Source organism: Carettochelys insculpta, chromosome 1 (genome assembly GCF_033958435.1).
Source record: "Carettochelys insculpta isolate YL-2023 chromosome 1, ASM3395843v1, whole genome shotgun sequence".
NCBI lineage: Eukaryota > Metazoa > Chordata > Testudines > Carettochelyidae > Carettochelys > Carettochelys insculpta.
The window spans coordinates 51454751-51476206 of NC_134137.1; the positions used below are offsets into that span (position 1 = coordinate 51454751).

At 44.7% G+C, this 21456-nt stretch overlaps 1 protein-coding gene across 1 annotated transcript in view; it reads left to right on the forward strand.

Annotated features, from left to right (window-relative positions):
* Nucleotides 1-21456, forward strand: part of MTUS2 (microtubule associated scaffold protein 2) — a 495583-nt gene that overhangs the window by 468664 nt on the left and 5463 nt on the right. The window contains exons 10-15 of the mRNA XM_074985997.1: nt 2708-2813; nt 8687-8760; nt 12241-12339; nt 13600-13719; nt 15214-15311; nt 20332-21256. Of these exons, the coding sequence (XP_074842098.1) occupies nt 2708-2813; nt 8687-8760; nt 12241-12339; nt 13600-13719; nt 15214-15311; nt 20332-20548 (714 nt within the window). The 3' untranslated portion in view covers nt 20549-21256. The remainder of the gene's footprint in view (nt 1-2707; nt 2814-8686; nt 8761-12240; nt 12340-13599; nt 13720-15213; nt 15312-20331; nt 21257-21456) is intronic.

Consider the following 21456-nt stretch of genomic DNA (forward strand, 5'->3'; position numbering starts at 1 on the left):
TGCGGGGCGAGCATGGCTTCTGGCTCCCAGACCACACTGCTGCGCAGCTGGCAGGGGCTCCAGCTTCCAGCCCTGCTTTGTAAAAATGTGGCAGTATGCCATTCCGACACTTACCATCACACAAAAAGCAGTGGTCGTTCCAAAGAACTGTTGTTCATACAGAAAGGCATTAAGGCATTAATGAAGATGTAAGCAAAGTTAAAAAAATTGTGGCAGTACTTCGGAGGTGATAATAGACTGACGTACAAACAAATAGCACTTGCCTACTAGGTAGAGGGGTTGATGATCCTTATACCCCATTTCCAGATCACTGAAGCATGCAGCCCTCTTCTCACTCATACTTTATATCTCATCTCAACAGCAAAATCCCACTTTGTTTTATAAGTAAGTCTTAACCACAGCACTGTTCTGTCTCATGTCATCACCTTGACAAGTTTTTATAATTTCAAATTCCAAACCTACATGCATGTTTTTCGTTCCAAATGTAAATTTTATCTCATTTAATTGGAAATTTGGCACTGATGACTGAGCTTAAATATTTTAAATGATTATATGTGGTAAACTCTTTATTCTTATCCACACTAGTTGTGTGCTTCTCTCCTTGTTCCCTAATCTAACAGTAAGTGTAAATAAAACAGCTGCATGCATGAAGCAGCTTCATGGTGTACAGCTGTTTCACTATAAAAAATAAAGATGTTTGATTCACCGCATTGCAAAACAACACAACAGAACATCTTTGGTTAGGGAACACAACAATTATATCTTCCAAAGGCAAGAAGAACACGTGACTTCTATAGACCTTTATGTGTAGCAAGCAGAAAATTATCCAAAGGAAGCTGGAGGGATCAGTAAATTGGAGATGGGATACAGATCTTTCAGCTTTAAGTCTTGGCTCAATAGTGGCAAGGACCCATTCCCATCTGATGTTTTTTCATTAGCCTGTTACGATATGAGTTGATGGTCCTAGTCTGTTTCCTTTAGGGCAGTTACCCAACTCAACAGAAACCACCATTGCAATTGATACTAAATGGCACCATTGTAGACTAAGGTTTGAACAACCATGGAAACTAAACAAAAGAGGGATTCCTCCAACTCAGAACAGTTTAGGGATGTTTATCTTGTCATGGCCTGAGATGTCTCTGTTCCATAGATTTGTGTGTAGAGTATCAGTCAGGGCTGCCAAACCGGCACTTTGCAAAAACACTAATTGTACTCAAAATGGGGGAAAACCACTGGAAAAAGGGGTTGAAGTGATTCAGAATCTCGTGCAATAGATTAATTGTATGATCAGCATTGTCACAAGAAACAGTAGTTGCAGAGTCTGTATCCCATCTCAAGTTTTATAGTTATTTAGAAGGAGAGAGTGATTATTTGTCAGCAAACATGTGGGTGAATATGCAAAAGATTGAGACAGGTTTACTTTTTTTTTTAAAGAGCATTATTTCACATGACCTAATTGCATCATATTTGACTTGAGGCACTTCTCTGCTGCTAAGAATGAAACTCAGCTAAATTGAGAGGTCTTGATCCTATGTGATTTAGTCTGACAAAATTCCCATTGGACTATTATTATAATTCTTATTGTCATTATATCAAAAATAAACCAGTGTGTGATTTACCAATGGGCTGAAGAATAAAGTGCACTTTATTGAACCACATTTATAATATATTTATTTCCCTGGCTATTCAGCCACTAAATTGTCCTAATACCAGAGGCAAGTAATTCTCTCTATATTCCCCCTCCTGGTTCTCATGGACATAAAAAGAAAAAATTAGAATCTGCCTATATGTTGTCCACAGGCCCTGTAACAAAAGATGTAAAGGACCGACCCATTAACATGACTTACACAAAACCAACAGTTGTGCTGTCTGAATGAAGGCAGTGGGAAAATTTCCTGTTCCATATATTATCATGTCGCTTTTGTCATTGTTATTTGCGTCAGTAAGCTACTGCACTGACTGGAACAACAGGAAAGCTTTCAGTGATCAATAAGAGAAGAAGGGAAACTTTCATATTTCAGTGGCATCTCAATGATTTATTTCTGCACCAACTTGAAAATGCTTATGCATATATTAACAAATGGTATTATTGACTTACTGGGACTGGATTAATAAGCATTTGAGCATTTTAGCTGGGAATAGGAATTTGTAATGCTGATTCTCTAAATAAGGATTGTTCAATTAACAAATTATATGTGCCAATAGCTACTGTTTTCAGGGTTTTTCTATAAATAATTGTGGAACATTTTAGGCATCTTCCATTGAGGTTAAGTCTTAAAATGTAAATAATTGTAGAAGAATACAAGAAAGGGCAGTAAACCCAGAATATCTTGGAAATGTATCTGCTTATCAGATCATATGGGAGCATGTGGATGGATCATAATATTTCAGTTTATGGGGTGTTGAGGTTTCCGAGCACATAAATAACTTGGACAGATGAAAGTTTTTCAGACTGTGTTTTGGGCTTTTTTCAAATTTCTCTGTTGTTACCGTTAAGTTTCAAGAGCAACAAAGCAGGCTGTAGTTCCCACATGCCATCACTTGGAGTCATAACACACTTTCTGCAATTGATCATTGCACTTGATAACATAAGAATTGTTGCACTCAATCCACCTGTTAATTTTCCAAGTCCCTGTTGTTTTCTGATAGTTCCTCCTGCTGATGCTCCTTAGCACTAATATTTTTTTCTGTCCATGACTTTGAACAGGTGGAGGACATTTCAGCCACTCACGAGGTTGCAATGTTAGAGATGGAAAACAATCATACAGTTGCCATTGCAGTACTCCAGGAAGAACACGACAACAAACTTCAAGGTAGTCCTTGGACACTTACACATACGGAGCCTTCCTCATCCTAAAGTTGGGAGTACTGTGGGATCGGCTTGAAGCACCTTAATCCTGATCACATGATAAAATCACAGTTGGCTGATTACCTTGCCCCTCTAACTTAGGAGTGAATTCTCATGTGTAGTTGCGCTGTATGGAGGTGCAAAAGGGAGGAAACCATATTGCATAGTGAAATCCTATAACCTTCATCATTTCTCTTTGCTGCTAAGGTGAGAGCAGAAAAGCACCTTGATGCTTGATGCTTAAGTCAGGGGTTGATGAGAAAAGAAGGAGCCTTTTGATTCCTTAGTGTACGCTGACATCCAGGCCAGAACACAAGAGGACTCCATCACTCTTGATGGAAGTGTTGCTGTTGTACGTGTTTAAAATGAGACTGAAACCACTAGTTAAACACAGGGCAAGGAATAACTGCACTTTACAGTGGGTTCTGCAACGTGCAGAGGTAACGAAGGTTTGATTTTGCCAGGTAAATTAAAGGCTATTGGTGTGGGGGACCAGCTTTGTACAACAGCTGCTCTCCAACAATTCCCCGTGATCAGCCACAACTCCTGTCACAATGCAGGACATTACACTCACGTTGTCATTGCAGAAAGGGTCTCAGCAGGCACATAGTGTCCAGCCCAGTTTAGTTACCCTTTCCTCCCCTCCATTCTGTCAAGCTGCCTGCCAGCTTTTCTGTTATACCAAGGGCTTTGAGGAGAATAATGGCAAAGCCCTGAACGTTACCAACCAGTTGTAAGGGCTTCATACTGACCAATGGGGTGCATAATAGATACTTACAAATTATTTTAACCTCTGAATAATGCAAGGACAATTGTTTTTATGGCAGCATGCTTCCAGCCTTAAACTAAGCTTCTTGGTGCTAATGTTGAGCCAGACCCTGCAGGGTGACACATGCCCTGAATGGAGAGCTGCTCCAGACCATGCATTCAGGCCCTTTGTGAAATGACATGTTAGTTTTGGCTAATAGTGTTGGTCAGGCTGTGAAGGATGGTGAGCATTGCCCCTGGAGACAAAAGGGAGGAAGTGGCTGCTTCACAGACTTCAACTCAACCATATATTTAAAATGGAGACATGGGAGCTAGTGGTGTTGTGTATAAGCCCACCAGTGAGTAGAGTTAAATCCCTACAGAGGGAGGTATAAAAGGAAGGGGCTAGTGCATTTCAGACAGAAGTACTGCATGGAGGAATCCTTCACTCAGGTTGCTGATCACAGCATGGCAGTTCCTTCCAAAGTGAGAACAAGTTTGGGTTTTATCCCACCAGGTGCTAAGCACTCAGCTTCCCTTAGCTTCTCTGGACAGCTCTCTGCACCGCTTGGCATCACACAGTATGAGAAGTCCGCATTATGCAAAATGAGATTCAAATGCACAACTCTCTGAGAGAGTCTGAGAGACTGAGCTGTCTCAGCCTCTACTGGGGCTATTCCCAGGTAATGGAGATCCAGAACTTAAGGTAAAATGTTCCAGAATGTCAGTGTTTTAGGAGCCTACATCCCATTGTCAAGAGTGGCATAGACACTTAAAAGCCTAAACTTCACTGAAAGTCAGTGGGAAGTAGGCTTCTGAGACCTGTATGTTGAAGATATGCTGATGCTGCTCCACCCAGCAGCGTAATATCTTGAGACTTAGGAACGTAAGTCTCATTTTCAAAAGTGACCAAGACATTAAGTCCCTTTGACTTTCACTTTGAAATGAGATATAAGCTCCACAATCACATAAGCCTTACAGTGCTGAGCAGAGCAAGGCCTAAATGTCTTTTAAAAGCTGAGCCTAAATTGCTTCTGAAAATAAAACAATGCTTCTTAGTCATTTAGACACTTTAGAAAGTTTTACCCTCAGTCTTTATGGTTGTGTGTCCACATGATCTGATCAGACAATCAGAATGCAGGTACTTCTGAATAAAACACAAAACACATGCATTTTCTTACATGGATTGACATTCAGTGGGTAACACTCATTCTTACACACACATAATGTTTACATAACTGTGTAATGGCACAGCATCCCTCCCACCTCTCGTGAACATCCCTTCTGGGTTGGATGTGTCTGCAGTCCTAAAATGGTCAAAGCCCTGGAAATGGCCCATCCCACCAGGACTTCCTGCCTGGAGGCAATGGTTTCATCTGAGTCTGCGCTGGTTCCTAGTTCTCCATCTGAGCCACTAAGTCAGGGGTCAGCAACCAAAATAGCATGAAGAGCCCTTTTTTTTCAAATTTGGTAAAAACTCAATATTTCTAGAGCTGCAATGCATGTGAATATGAGACGGCCCTTAATAAACAATGTCAAACCATACTTTTTGTAACACCTGTTTTAAGAACAGTGCGTACATGATGATTTGTAACGTGATACGTGTTTACTGTAGGATGTTCACAGACTTCTTACATATTCTGTTTTTTACTTTGCAATCATAGCGTCGGAAGCCACAAAGAAGTGCTTAAAGAGCTGCATGAGGCTTCTGAGCCGCAGGTTGCAGGCGCTTGCACTAAGTTGTTCATTTCCCCTTCTGGGGGTTTATTGCTCTCCAATTGTAGGCCAGTTTCGTAATGAGTTATGTGGATGTGGTGGGGAGCTCTGGCCTACCCCTGCCCACGATCCTAGCCCAGCGACCATAGGAATAGCAGCCGCTCCCCATTATGTCCCTTTAACTACACGGCTTTCAGTTTCCTGGGGCTGCTTTCCCACAGCCATAGCTTTCACCAAATCTTCACCATTACCTCAGGGCTCAGCTAATTTCAGGCGCAGCAAACAGGCCTGAGCTTTTCCTTGCTTTCCACATTCCCTGTCAGCACTGTGCTGTCTATGGTGCTGCAGTTTCCTCTGGCTGGCCAGGAGCACCATCCCTCTGGCTGGCCAGGAGCTCCATATTCCTCTAGCTTGCTGGTTCCCAACCAGAGGTACACGTACCCCTGAGGGTGCACAGACGTCACCCGGGACACATCAGCTCACCCAGCTATTAGCATAATTTTACAACCAGCTACATAAAAAGCACTAGTGAAGTCAGTAAAAGTGAATTTTCATACAATGACTTCTTTATCCTGCTCTATAGACCGTACACTGGAACGTAAGCACAATATTTATATTCCAGTTGATTTATTTTACAGTTATATTTTAGATTAACATTTAGTCCTGGATATTTTTAGTAAAAGTCTTGGGCAAATCCAGGGCAATATATGCACGGACTGTGACTCTAAAAATACCTGTGATTAAATTTTGGGGCCAGGTGCTGGGAAGTGATAGGGATATTGCTGGGGGTACTACTGGGAAGGAAACCTGGGACCAGCAGTGCCAGCTTCCAGGGATCACAGACCACAGCTTCTTTGTCCAGCAGTGTGGAAACTGCTGCCAGGGCCAGAGGACCATGGTTGCTGTGTCTGGCTGGCCAGGGACTGCTGCCTACAACTAAGGGTTGTAGTTACTTGAGCTGGCCACCTGGAAACCACTGCCAGGGGCCACAGACTATGGCTGCTAGCTGCTGGGACCAGAAGACCTCAGCTGCTCCAGCTACCTTGAGGTCATTGTCTGGGGCAGCAGCTGGTGTGTCTGTCCCAGAGGCAACTACTTTCCTAACCCTGGGGTTTGTCACACTGGCTGCTGCGGAAGTCACAGAGGTTATGGTAGAGCAAAGAATCTGTGATTTCCATGACCTCTGGGTGAGACACGCAGCCGTGATTATGTGATAAAAATGAGAAAGCCATCAGTTTAACAGTAATAGGGTGCTGTGATGCTTTGTATTTTTATGTCTGATTTTATAAGTAAGTAGTTAAGAGGGGTGAAACTTTGGGGTAGGCAGGAAAAATCAGACTTCTGAAAGGGGAACAGCAGCGTGGAAAGGCTGAGTTCCACTGCCCTAGCTCCAGCCAGGAATTGTCTCTGGCTCTAGACCTTCTTTTATATGACCCTCCTGAAGCCTTTCTGATTGGCTGCTTCCCCTGCAGCTAATGTAGGCTGCCTGTAGGACTCCCCGAATGCTCCTTTCCAAGGACAGCTGTGGCAGGACAGTGAGACTTATTGCAAGGGGTCTCTGGGCCTACACTACCTGTAACAAACTGCACTACAGTTTTCTGTTACTTTCTTGAATTTGGTAATATTGCTTAGGTTTGTTTTCTGCCTTTTAGAAATATAGTTCAGAACCATCTACTCTGTGGTAGTTGAACTGTGCAGCCTGTTGCGTCAGCCCATAGCCAGAGATAGTTTGGTGTCTTTTAAAATTACTACTTTTGAAAACCAAAACTGTTCCCTGACTTTTAGCTTTTCAGCTACTTTAGTTTTCACTGCTGGAACTTCAACATTACTGGTGAGGTGTGTGCTGTCAGAATCTGTCTGCCTTCTCCTGGCGCAGGTTTCAGATGCCCCCTTGTGGATGAAACTGGTTTTGCACCAGTAAAATTGTAATGAGAGCCAATTCTGTTTATCCGAAGAATCATAGAATACCTGAAGGAAGGAATCTCAAGAGTTATTTAGTCCAGCCCCTGCCCTCATGGCAGAACCCGGCAACATCTGTATCATCCCTGTTAGATATTTATCCAACCTCTTCTTAAATATCTCCAGTGATGGAGATTCTACAATCACCCTGAGCAGAACTTAACCACCCTGACAGTTAGCAAACTGTTTCATAATTTCCAACCTGGACCTCCCTTGCTGCAGTTTAAGACCGTTGCTTCTTGTCTTAGCAGTTTTCTACAATTGGTTTAGTTATTAAAATTCAAGCAACATCTGATTACTAAATCACAGTTGGGTGACTTATTCCAATAATTATAAAAACATTATATTATATTTATATAGTACTGTACAGTCTTCAAAACACAGAACAGTCATTAACTAATTACCCCTCCTAGTGTTTCTGTGGAGTACCCAAGTAAATATTCTTATGCATGTTTTTACAAATCGGGACCTGGAGCCGTTCAAAAGATTTAACTTCTGAGCTTAATACTGCCCACTCATTTGAGGCGTCTCAATTTTTTGTGCCTGTCTGGGAATATTTAAGGCCTGGTTTACCTAGGCCTAAGTGTAACTGCACGTATGCAGATTTGAACATCGGACCTCAGTGCAGGTGCCTCTACAGTTTGAGCTAAAGGCCAGCTGGCTCTCAGCTTAGGCTGTAGAGGACACTTACTCTTTTCCTGTGAAGTGCTCTAGGTACCACTACGTAGGACAGTGAACCACCCTAGGTCTGTGGGTTACATAAGCACCCACTATGCCAGTCAGATTCAGCGAGAGCTGTGTGTTCTCAGTACCTCCGACAACAAGCCCCCCCCACCCACCCCACCGGGCTCTCAGAAATGGAGGCACCCAAAATCAGTAGATGCTTTTGAAAATTTAGACTTTTTTGTTTTGCCCAAGACCAGTGGTGCAGACAGCCTCTGCCAGCCCCAGGGCAAGGAGGGAGGGGGACCTGGGTCTGTGCCCCAGAAGGGGTGGGGCCAAGAGTGGAAGGGGCGGAGCCAAAGCAGTCAGCTCGCAGTGCTGCTTGAACGTGGTGTTGGGCCTCCCCCCAACACTCCCTCATAGCCACGTGCAGCCAGAGCAGCGTTGCCACGACATTTGAAAGGGGCCCAAAGCTCTGGTAACTGCCACTGCGAAAATAGCAGTAGTGGCAACTGGAGCTCCTGGCCCCTTTTAAGTGCTGGGCCCGGGGGGCAACCCCCTGCTTCCTCCATCATTGGGCCTTCCCAAGACCATGCAGTGAGTTATTGCCTGGCTCCTAGGCCCTGCTCCACCCAGCAGAGCTGCCTTCCGAAGTTTAGTTCACAAGATGGAAGATAAAGGTACTTGCTGCCCGTGATTTATACTGTTTATTGGACCCACTTTGCAATGTAATGTTTATGGATTTTTCCCTAGAACTCCTGTCTGCCCACGAACTGGAAAAGAAGGAACTGGAAGAGAGTTTTGAAAAACTGCGGCTGTCACTCCAGGTTAATACTTCCATTATGTCCAAAGGCTAGTGATGCTGACAAACTGTTCATTCTGATAGCACTTTAGTGAACTGGAATTCTCACAGCCAATCTGAGGGCAGGGGTGCCTGATAGTTACTGACCTGTAATTGCACCGGGGTTTTCTCAGTAATGCCGTTACCTGTACACTGATTGGTTCTGGGTGCCTGATTCGCCAAATTACCAGGCAGTTTTCAAGAACTACAGCAGGGGTGAGCAAAGTGAGGGGCAGGCCCCCCTGAGGGAGGCATGAAGTTTCATAAGTGGGGGCACAGCATGATCACCTGCCGGTCTCAGGCTCATCCATCTCATTAAAAGTGTTGAAATATGTTACTGTTTTTATGTCTGTGTATTCATAGTTATACACTGATCAATAAAGTTTTTACATTCCACAGACTTATTTCCTTCCACATGCCGAAAGGGTACTTTTTCATATGAACATAACTGAAATTTCCAATGAGTTGGATTACATTAAACAGGGGCTGGGGGGGGGGGCGGTGCTGCTAGCTACAGGGATGAAAAGTGGGGCCCAATATAAAAACTTTTCTCACCCCTGAGCTATAGCGTGTGAACTCCTGCTTACTGATTGGCTAATTGTCATTATTAGCTGATTGGCATTTAAGGATTTGCACTTACCATATAATGATTTTTAAATACCTGTCCAGCAATTGTGCCTGTTTCATCTGTCTGCCAGCTACAAAGATGCTTCTTCAGCTTCTCTTCTTCCAGCTGAAGGAGCAAAATGCTACCTGTGCATGAGGAGAAGAAAGTAAAACCCAAAACAAAAAAAAATGTAGCCAAGCAAAGGGATTTTAAGATATTTTAAAAAACATACACACCTCAATTAATTTGCCTTCTTCAGCCCATCTTGCTCCTACCAAAGTGAACGAGAGCAGAATCCAGCTTCCCCAAGCCATCCCAGCAGGGCTCCTGCCCCCTACACTAATTGTATGTACCAATTTGTGATATAGTTTCCTGAAGCAAATGTCTTCTTTTGGTTTCTCACCCTGATGACTAGCTTAAAATTAGATCAGCTTCAAATCGTTATAGAGAAACTGACCTGTTCTGGTTCTCCAGCCTGAGATAAAAATCCACAGAGAAAAATTTCTCTCTGGGATGCGTGGTGAATTTAGTACTCTTGTATGAACACGGTGCCATGTTTCATCACTAATCCTAACCCTAATTTTGCTTTTCAAGAAAACAAGTAACATGCACAGTTCCACACAGCTCTTGCTCGATCATTGACTGTCCAGCTATAGAAGTTAAAGTTATCTCAGTCGTTCTGCTGTTTGGCACAATAAACTACCTTAATAGAAGAGTATGGTTAAAAATTTACACGCACAAAGGAGAGAACACTGAAATAATTAGTCTCCACAGCAACTTCAGCTTTTGTAGATGCTCTGTACATAAAATAGCAATATTAAAAGTTTGGCCTATGAATGTGATTAATGCCACTGATTGTATTAGAATGGCACAGTATTTCTAAAATCATTGGTCCCCTGCTCAATGTCCCCTCTAATTTTATTTCCATCCCTGTGTGGAACACACATTATTATGTGCACTGCCTTTAGAAATATGTGCTGAACAGTGTGGGTGCTCTGCCAATCAGCTGGGCAGTATTTGAATCCCTGCTGGGAGGCCGCCTAAGTGCTGAGCTTACGGGAAACACTACCCCTGCTGTGTAGTGTTTTGTTTGTTTACAAAAACAAGGTTTCGGTGCTATCGTGAAAAAGTATGTACAGGCCGTACTGGGGAGCTCTGCACCCATCATGACCAGGGCTGTAACTGTTCAATAAGGCATCTGCGTCAGTATTGAATCTTCCAAGATAATGGTTCACTGAGATTAACATTTAAAATCCTTTATTTCATAAAGTCATTAAATAGACTAATTACAGTGATAAGATCACTAGCACCTATGTATTACAATATGAAGCCTTCATCAGTCAGCTATATATGCATTTGTCCAATGAATGCCATCACTAATCAAGGTGCTTTGTTTTGTAAACTGTCATATTGTTCTAGTGCTGCAGAGCCAGCACCCTGAAGACTGAGCTACATTTTGTTCAGCCTCGTACATCACCTTCAAAAGGGTTTCTGACTGTAGAATCTCTTATCACTGACAATGACAATGCAAAAAGCAAAAAGAATACAACTTATTTTTTAGATACCGCATTAAATTGTCTAGTAAGGCAAAGGAAGATGAGTTGTGAGCAGGTCCTTTGTTACTTGGCTACATGCTCCTTAATACCCCACCCCATCATTTTCCTCACGTAAATGGCAGAGATCCCAGAGGCTGCAAAAGCTGATGGATAGTGGTGGCTATGCAGCTATTCTGAAGCAAGCTGCTAGACTGAGAGGGAATTATTTCCTTCTAATCTTCTGAGGCCTCCTAACAACACCCATCTATTTGGGCTTTAGCCTTTGATCCTTAGTGGTCTGAACCACCTCATTTCATCTTCGTAGAGTGTTAACTCTGAAACGTATCAATGACAATTCAAAGTCAATAATGTCAACTCTTTTGAGAGGCAGTCCTGGTGGGGAACCTTGTGGGGGCTGTAGCCACTACCAAATTTGCCTTTGCCCTTCCATTGCTTTCTCCCCACTGCCAAGGTGAAATATTACACAGCTACTCCAACGAGGGAATGAGGAGGCAGGAACAGTCTCTTCCAGATGGAAAGGGCCAAGGTGGGCTACACAGAAAACTGGGGTGGTTGTGCTCCCACATCATTACAAAATCATGCCCCCTGCTTCTCCTGAGTTTACTGCTGGTCCCATTTTCTATTTCTCCCCTTTCAGAAGAAGCATTTAACTACACTGAAACTTGGGACAGTTGGCAGAATTTGAGTGATTCCCATGTTGACCCCTGAAGAACACTAGCTTTACAGAGGTTATCATCTGCTCCATGAGCATGCCTGTCCGTCAAAGCAAGTGGATAGGGTTTGACGCAGCCGGTAATGCTGGGATCTTTTAGCTTGAAACAATTTTAAAAGCTGCGTGGCCCATCCAGACGGGGGTCCTTTTTGAAAGGACCCCGTCAACTTCAAAATTCCCTTATTCCTAGGACCTTGCCCTTTTGAAAAGGACCCCTGTTTGGACGAGCTGTGCAGCAGCGAAAAGCGGCAATTTCAAAGAGCCGCAGCCGCCAGCATGCTAATGAGGCCCTGAATATGTCTCATTAGTAATCTTGGAATGCCCGTTTTGAAGATTTGGGCTAGTGTGGACACGGCCATTGTAAGCTAACCATGTGTTTTAATCACAGGTTCTCCTTGTGAAATCCTGGGTCGGTTGGTTATCATCTCATCCAAATCTCTGCTGCAAATTTGAGCGATTTAATGTAAAATGTCCCCTTGAAGTAGCTTCTGAGCCCTTCTACCCAGTTCTCCATGTACTTTGGAAGTGAGAAATGCTTTGTGTAGAAGCGTCACTAGAGCCTAAGCATTTGTTACTTGTCATTAATTGCAGGACCAAGTAGATACCCTCACGTTCCAGAGCCATTCCCTAAGGGACAAGGCAAAGAGATTTGAAGAGGCTTTAAAGAAAAACACCGAAGAGCAACTCGAGGTAGCTGACAATTTGAATGTACATTTTAAAAGCAGCAAGACATGCTTGTAAATATGACTCACATTTGTATTGGTAGGTTATTAGGAAATGAAATCTCAGCTTAGTTGTTACTAGGAATGGGCCCAAACCAAAGCTCTGGATCTTGAGCTATGTAGTGGGGCTTGGAATCTTAGCATAGGTCAGGTACAAATATCTCTCACCACCCGCCCCCCCCCTCCCCCCCCCATATTGGGGTTATTATCCATCCATTTCTGGTTTTCCTTCATTTTCTGTATTTCTCATTTGCATCCTTCTTCTGTAATATTGTTTCCTAGGTGTTTTCTTTGTCACCCTCTATTCCTTTTTTATTACCCTCTAATCCTCTTCTCCCCACTGTGGTGTTTTTCCATCCTTTTCTCTCATCTCACCTTTTCATCTTAATGTGTCTCTCCCATCATCCTGCTGGGATTCTTTGCTGTCCTTCCCTCATTTTTACTGAAATGGGCTGTCTGGCACTGGCGATACCACAGGAAAAGTGTATTCCATCAGTACCTTGTTCTGAATGTGACAAAAGCTGATGGTTGAAATGAAGCCCATAGTTAACAGACTGTAGGAAATTGGACCTAATGAAGACCATTCTCTAACCTTGTGTCCCACATACCTTTTGAGAATTCACAGCTCCTTCCTTTCTAGTGCACTGGAACTTTCTGTGGCCAGACTGAGGTCTGCGCCTGAGCACCACAGAAGAACTGGTGCGAACTTGTCTACTCAGAGCAAAATTTGCATAAAGGGTCAGATTCTGCTCTGAGTTACACTGCTGTAAATCCAGAGTGTTGACACCGGCACCAGTGGAGTGAGATGGACCACTGTAAAGAAAAAGGAACTGAAGTCATTGGTGCCACTCTGGATTCTATTCAGTGTGATTGAGAACAAAGGATTGGCCAATATTGCTGTGGACCTCAGCCCCCTACATGTACACAGCTGCAGAAGGGGAATGTATGAGAATACCTGGCAGTGAGTGGCTACCAAGCAACCCGTTTCACCTACTCCAATAGCTTGCCCACCTTATCTCATGCAATTAGGTACAGAGCTAAAATGATTGAATGGTCACAGAGTGTAAAATTTTCAAAAGAACAGAGTGATTTGGGAGCTTACCTCCCCTTGGCTGTCATGGGAGCGAGGCTTCTAAATCAGTGGAGTTCTTGGGGAAAACTACCCAGTGGTTGAACACGTGGTTGTAGTTGGAAGACATAGAATTTACTGTTATTCTTCTTTTCCTAGGTTGCACTAGCACCCTATCAGCACTTAGAAGAAGATATGAATAGCCTGAAGCAGGTTTTGGAAATGAAGAATCAGCTAATTCATCAGCAGGAAAAGAGGATCATGGAACTAGAAAAGCTGGTCAGTTATCGTTTTCCGCTCCCAGTACAAGAGGATGGGAAGATATGAGCTAAATTGGAGTGGAGGAGGCCAGGACTGGACAAACATAAGGAAAGGGTCACAGAGTTCTAAAGGCTGTTTTCTGTCCACCTCACCCCTCACCCTTTCCTGTGAAGTGTCCCAGTGTTTCATTCTGAAAGGGAGAGGGGGAGGGGAGCCCTTTTTTTTATCCATTTCCACACCAGCCTTCTTCATCCCACCAAAACCATTCCGTGCCTCCCTGCTCAGGCCTCTCCAGTTTTCACTTTGAAATTTGCTCCACCTGCAAGGGAGGCTGAGTAGGACAGCAGACAGTGGAGAAGCGGGGATGCGCTATTATACCTGCATCCCTGTGACTAAGGACGGGGCACCTGCTGCCCCATCCCCTGCCTCAAAAGCCAAGAGTAAGAGCAGCCCTCAAGGCAGGCAGCGTGTGCGTGAAAGAAGGAGAGGACACGTGTGTTGTGCTGCTCCTTAATTCAGTAACCTGAGATAAGTCTGGCCCCAGGACTGTGAATGAGCAAGGGGCGGCAAAAAATCCCTCGTTGGGGCGCTGGAAGTGCTTGGATTTAGAGCTCCTCACCATAACGACACCACCACCTCCTAGGCCCACTCCATTCTCTCTTTGTTTTCGGGTTTCCCCCTGACAGGAACTTTTCATGTAACCCAGGATTAGGCTTCGCTGTAAAGCGGGTCCGTTTTGTGAGACCTCACCTGGGTGAGCTACGTCGGCCTGTAGCATGGTGACGGGCTGAGCCATTACCACAGCGGGCTGCCGGGCTGGCTACTTTAGCAAGCACTTTACAAGCTCTGTTTCTGTTTGTCGGGAAGTTTGGGAACCCAGCCGATTGTTTTGCTGAAGAGCCCCATTGCTGGTGTGAATGGGTATAGAGTGAACTAGCTCTTCCCAGCTGAGACTTCTGAACAACACCCTTTCCTCCAAGCTGCTTCCTGAAGCTAGAGGAGAATGTGGAACCAGCTGATGGTGCATTGCACTCACTGACCTACTGTTGTTTCTCAACCATGTCACACAGTAGGAGGCCACTTCCACTATGAACAGGATTTATAAAACCTTGCTACAGGGGGTCTTGTGTTGGTGTGACCCCAGCAAACGTCAGGGGGAGGGAATATCAGATAGCTTGAGGCAGGGAGGTTCTGTGGGGAGAGCAGAAGCAACGTGTATGGATAAAAGAGGCACTGGTGTGGGAAAGATTGAGGATCACCTAATTGTACCTAATTCATCACTGCCTTACTTCGGCACCATACCAGTGTGACTTTCCAGAGTGGGACATGCTGATAAATCAGGCCCAGAGTATCTATGACCTGAAATCACATCTGCAGCCAGAATACTCTACCTTCCTCTGCCAGTGATTATTAGCTGTCGCTGTAAGGAAAATAAAACGTCTTCCTGAGGATTAAAATCCAAATTCCCCCACATCAAGTGCTGCACACTCAACAAGCCCTCTCTTGTTGCAGGCTGAAAAAAATATAATCTTGGAAGAAAAAATCCAGGTGCTGCAACAGCAGAATGAAGACCTGAAAGTCAGGATTGATCAAAACAGTGTTGTGACCAGGTTTGTAAAGAAAATTGTGAACTGCCTGAGTTTTACAGAAAACCATAAAATTACATCTATACATGGCTAACAGCCACTTCAGAAGCAGTAAAAGTGAGTGTAACCACCCCCACGAAACTTATTTTAATTCCTATCTGCTTATTTTAGTACAAAGGAGGGAGGCTACAGCTCCATGTTACACAAAGCTCCTGTCCTCTTTCCTGAGACCAAAAGTCCCAGTTGCTTCTGAGTCCAGAGTCAGGGCCTCTGCATTAGTCAGCAACTACTGGGTGTGGGAGAGTTAGTAGTCTGAACACTTTACTATGCTGGTAGCATCACTGTAGCCAAAGCTGCTTTAGCAGTTGATTATTAATTATATTATATTATATTATATTATATTATATTATATTATATTATATTATAGCAGAATCTTTTTTGCTGGGTACTGCATAAAAAGAGAAGAAAAAGACAATCTCTGTACCCAAAGAGTTTTTAATCTAAGCGTAAGACCTGGGACATCAGGTCGATACAGATAGATGGGGTAATGCAAGGAAACAGAGAGATGCTATTGATAGGCTTGAACACAAGCACACCCACAGTCTAACCAACCACTGTCAATTTTTGTAGGCATTAGAGCAAAACAAGTGGTATCAAATCTTGACTATTTCCACTCAATGTCAATTATATACAATTATTTTGTACGAATATTTTCAGAGCACACATATTTTCAGAACACACAGAGCACACAAATACTACCATGACAGAGGGAAAAGTGCCAGTTGGAGCTTCATGGGCAGTGTGTGTATCATTAATGTGCAATCACTTTGCATCTGCTTGTGCTCCATCAACATCAAATCAGCACGGACAAAGTTTGCAAATGACACAGAACTTGGGGAAGTGGTAATTAATGAAGAGAACAAGTCACTGATTCAGAGCACTCTGGATCACCTGGGTTCAAATTCCATTTAAGCCCAGTTGCAGCTTTGGTGGGGGAGGGAAAGCTCAGTGGCTTGAGCATAGGCCTGCTAAACCCACACTTGTGAGTTCAGTCCTTGAGGGGGCCACTCAGGGATCTGGCACAAATAGTTTTTGTGGGCAGGATAGCTCAATGGTTGGAGCATTGGCCTGTTAAATCCAGGCTTCTGAGCTCAATCCTTGAGGAGGCCGTCTAGGGGTCTGGGGCAAATAGGTTTTTAAAAAAAATCTGTTGGGGATGGTGCTTGGTCCTGCCAAGAGGGCGGGAGACTGGACTCAATGACCTCCTGAGGTCCCTTCCAGTTCTATGAGATGTGTATCTCCATGTATTATTATATTATATCAGTAAGCTGGCATCAGAGTGGTAGCCGTGTTAATCTGTATCCATAAAAACAGGAATTCCTGTGGCACCTTATAGACTAACAGATATTTTGGAGCATAAGTTTTCGTGGGCATCCCCCCTCATGCATCTGATGAAGCAGGTCTTTCTCGGTTAGCTGCGTGCAAGCTTTTCATTTTAATATGGCTAACTCCCAATGCACGCGGCTAGGAACAGAGAACGTAGGCGCTGCTTACACAGCTGGGGACTTTGCCCTGGCACGCAGTGGCTCTGAACATTTGCGGGTGGTGGATGAGCAGCGGAACATGGGCTCCCTGTGTGATTCTGTGGCTAGAAGAACTAATGCGATGGTGGGCTGCATAAACAGGGGAATCACAAGCAGGAGTCTAGAGGTTATTTCACCTCTGTATTTGGCACCAGTGCAACCTCTGCTGGAATGCTGTATCCTACTCTGGTGCCCACAATTCAAGAAGGATGGTGATAAATTGGAGAGAGGTCAGAGGAGAGGCAGGCTGATGATAAAAATTAGAAACTTCTCCTTACAGTGATAGACTCCAGCAGCTCAGTCTGTTTAGCCTCGCAGAGGGAAGGTTAAGGGGGTCACTTGATTCCACTCCATAAGGACGTACGTGGAGAATAAATATTTGATAATGAGCTTGTCATGCTATCAGAGCAAGGTATAACCCAGTCCAAGGGCTGGACACTGAAGCTAAACAAATTCAGACTGGAAATAGGGTGTAAATTGTTGACAGAGTAATTAACCATTGCAACAAATTACCGAGGGTCCTGGTGGATTCTCCATCACTGCTAGTTTTTAAATCACGACGGGATGTTATGCTAAAAGGTCTTCTCTAGGCAATATCTGGGGTGAGTTCTGTGGCCTGGGCCATGCAGGAGGTCAGACTGTGGGATGCCAGTGGTCCCTTCTGGACTTGGAATCTCTGATTCTGTGAATGAAATGACAACATGGATGCTGGTACGGTAGGACAGGCAGGTGGAAGGAGGCCATGCCCACACACAGGCAGCAGGAGCACCGCATTCTGCCTTGGCGGGAAAAGTTGCCTCAGTCACCAAGGCACTGTGAAGCTTGCTTCGCCTTGGGGCTGGTTGCACGACATCAGATGGCACAACATAAGCTGCGATATCCTGACACACCAGCAGTGTAGCAAGCAGGGCCTCCTTTCCCTTGTTGCACGCTAAAGCAGGCTGTCTTCTAAGGATGGGTCTGTACTGCACAGCCTAGTCACTGGTGCGTGACTACGAAGGCACTTGCCTGCACAAATGTGTCTCTCAATTATTTGTAGGTTGTGCCTATAACTCACAACCCTGCTCCACGCACCAACAGCAGTATTTATTACTGTCACACAGGAGAGTACGTTAGCTGACAGACCGCCACCCTCACTGTAATACTGGATATCACCCTATGTAGCTGACATGCAGTATTACGTATCAAAGAGGCTAGTGTGTTCTGAAGGGTTGATTCTCCAGCTCCTGCCTGTGTGTTTCTGTGTATGCGGGTAGTCCTGGTGCCTTTGGTGGCTTTGAGAATCATTCATGGGATGATTAGGGTGTGGGGTTACTCCTTCAATTTGCTCTGTGAGCACCCTGTTAAACAGGCAGGCACAGGCTTGATGGATAGCCCGCTGGGCTTGCAGAAAAGCTTTATGGCCCACATAGCTGGGGCTGGGAAGGAAAGGAAAGTAATACTTCTTTTTTTTTTTTTGAATATCAAACCCTCTCCCCAAGTAGCGTGCTGACCCAGAAAGGGAGACACGTCAGAGACTCTGGCTACATCTTCACGTCTGGGAAGATAGATGCTGTCACAGTCAATCTTCCGGAGCTCGATCTAGTGTGCTGGATAGGGACGTGCTAAATCGAACGCACAGGGGGCCCGCATTGGCACCTGTACTCCTGCCCCTCATTAGGAGTAAGGGGAGTCAATGGAGTGTTTGCTCCTGTCAGCTTCCCTCTGTGGAGAGGGTGCAGAAGCCCGAATTAAGGTTTGTTGACTCCAGCTACGTAATTAGCATAGCTAGAGTGGCGTACCTTAAAAATATAAGAATGGCCATACTGGGTCAGACCAAAGGTCCATCTAGCCCAGTATCCTGTCTGCCGACAGAGGCCAATGCCAGGTGTCCCAGGGGAGAGAACTGAACAGGTAACAATCTCTCTCCTGTCATCCGTCTCCAGCCTCTGACAAACAGCTTCTGACCTTCCACTGTAATGTAGACCTGCCCACAGTGAAGTCCGCTAAGAATTGGATTTTACTGGCAAATGCTCAGATACTACAGTGTTGGGCAGCGGTATAAAACCAGTTCCTGCAGCTTCTCTCTTAGAACCAGCTCCTGTCTTAGGTCAGCGCATACGTGGGAAGGTTAACAAAGTTCTGGGAAGGAATCTCTCGTATACTTAACAGATGTTGTAAATGTGAAACCCAATAAATTCCTGGTGTAACTTCATTGAGCATGGGCAGCGTGTGACTCACCTGCTCAGGGAGGGTAGCCCCGAATCCCACCCCTGCCCCTGCCAGAGCCCCAAGACCCTCATCCCAGCCCAGAGCTGCCCAAGTAGCCCCAGTCCCAGAATGCTGCTCAGTGCAGCCCTCCGCACCAGCTAGTGTTGCTCCAGCACCCCCAGCCCTGGAGTGCCAGGAGTTTGTCCCTGAGGCCACGTGGCCCAAGCACCCCGAGTCCCTGGCCACAGGCTGGCCTGCCCTAGCCCCAGTGCCAACCCAGGCCATAGGGAAAGAACGGGAAGCAGGAGAGCGCCTCAGGGCAGACCCTGGGTGAGGGCACACCAGCTTGTTTAGGGAGGCGCAGCCTTCCCTGGCCTGAGATACCCACCACCCAGCACTGAGTGAAGTGGAAGGCTAAGGGCCATTGGGCTAGTGTTCAGCATTACCTGATTGACCTAGAGACCAAAATGTCCCATGTATCCACAGACAAAGTAAATCCCACTACATGGTGTCCCTGCAACATGCTTTAAGCCTGACCTGGAGGGAACATCATTTAGTTTTCAGGATCTCTTCATCCTGGCTGCATATGCTGCAACCGCCATTAAGGATCCCAATAAGATCCTGGAGGAACTGGGGGAGTGTTTGGTTTCGCAACATGGGCTCCCATCCACAAGAAATCAGATGACTTATACCCACTAGTGCCTGTGGTCCTCCAAATACACATCGAATATCAATGACTTGAGTCACTCCCAGCCTGGAGCTAGTTCAGATCCCAGGGACAAAGCCTTGAACGGCTCCATTACGTGCCCCAACCCATCCAGTCCCATCCCTCTGTCTGGGATTGGTTTAACATTTAATACTTTTTGTGGCGCAGGAGGAACCGGCTGCAATTCTGAGGTATTCTAACTGGTTTGTTTAAAAACAAACTCAAGAGCGTTTGCATTTGCACTGGCCTGTATTACACGGCGTGTTGAGATTGACAGTAGCTCAGTAGCTAGAAGACAAAAAACCTGGCGTGGTCTTCCCAGCTGTCAGGTTGTGTCAGGCCTTTGGGCTCTGACTCGGCATCACGTGGTGGAAACACCGTGCAGGTGTACGACCCAAAATGAGCTGCTTGGTCACATAAGGAGCAACCCATTGGCCCTGCCAGCAAGGCTCTGGCATGAAGCTGTCACAGGCAGCATGGGAGCCTGGCCTATTTGCTTGAATGACAATCCAGCGCTGTGTAGGCTTGTGAAATGTTACATGGTGCATTATTTCCCTCTCTCCAGGCAGTTATCTGAGGAAAATGCTAATCTACAAGAATATGTGGAGAAAGAAACGGAGGAAAAGAAGAGGTTAAGCCGGACTAATGAAGAGCTGCTTTGGAAGCTCCAGACAGCAGAGCCCATGAGCCCTGTTAAACTGTCTCCTACATCTCCTACACCTGTTTATCGCTGTTCATCAGGACCGCCTACTCCCGCAAAAGTCAGCACTGTGCCAAGATGACAACTCCATGTGGCTGCAGGTGTTAACTGGGGTTTTACAGGTTTTTCCAGTTGGCTGAATGTTTTCATCTGAGAAAGTATTAACAACCGTAAATACCCAGGGCTGGTTACTGTAAGCATGCTCTGTAGCTGCATAAGTGTGAGCTTGGCTGTGTACTGATATCCTTCCAGTACAGAAGCTCCTGGTATTGGCACACTGATATTTAAAATAGTAGAACCAGTGTAGTCCAGTGCGTGAACATTTTGCCATGGTTACAGCCAAAAAAACAAAAACAAAAAAAACCAAACTACTACTACTAATGGCTTGTCAAAATGAATCTTTGCTGCAGTGTTTCAGGTTACAAACAGTTCACATTTTGAATATTTGTGTGTGTTTATATATAGTGTGTATATATTGACACACATTATATATGGCGTTCAAGATGTTCTGAATTGCATTTTTATATAATTGGATACACTATTAAGTGCTGATATATTTTCATTACGGTCAGCAGTTTTGTAACTTGTGCCTAAGACTTATATCTAAATGAAATGCATTTCTTTCATGCCTCCCAGGAATATTTCTACCCAAAACAGAAGAAAGTTACTTAGAAGCCCCTTCCAAACTACCAACAAGCGGTACATGCTATAACACAAACACCAGCAACATTGAGATTCTGAAATAGTACTGCCTTCAAAACAGGCACCTTCATATCCAATGCCAAATAAGGTCAGTCATTCTGTTCTCCAAATGCTAATTAATAGCATCAATATTGTGAGTGGCTGTAGGATAGACTAAAACCCCAACAGTTTTAGCACATTCCATACTGCTTTGCAAAAGTGGCTACATTTTACTCACTCAGATGATAATTACCCTATTTTTTTTTGACCAAACACATCTGGAAGCAATCAGAATCTATAACAAATCCA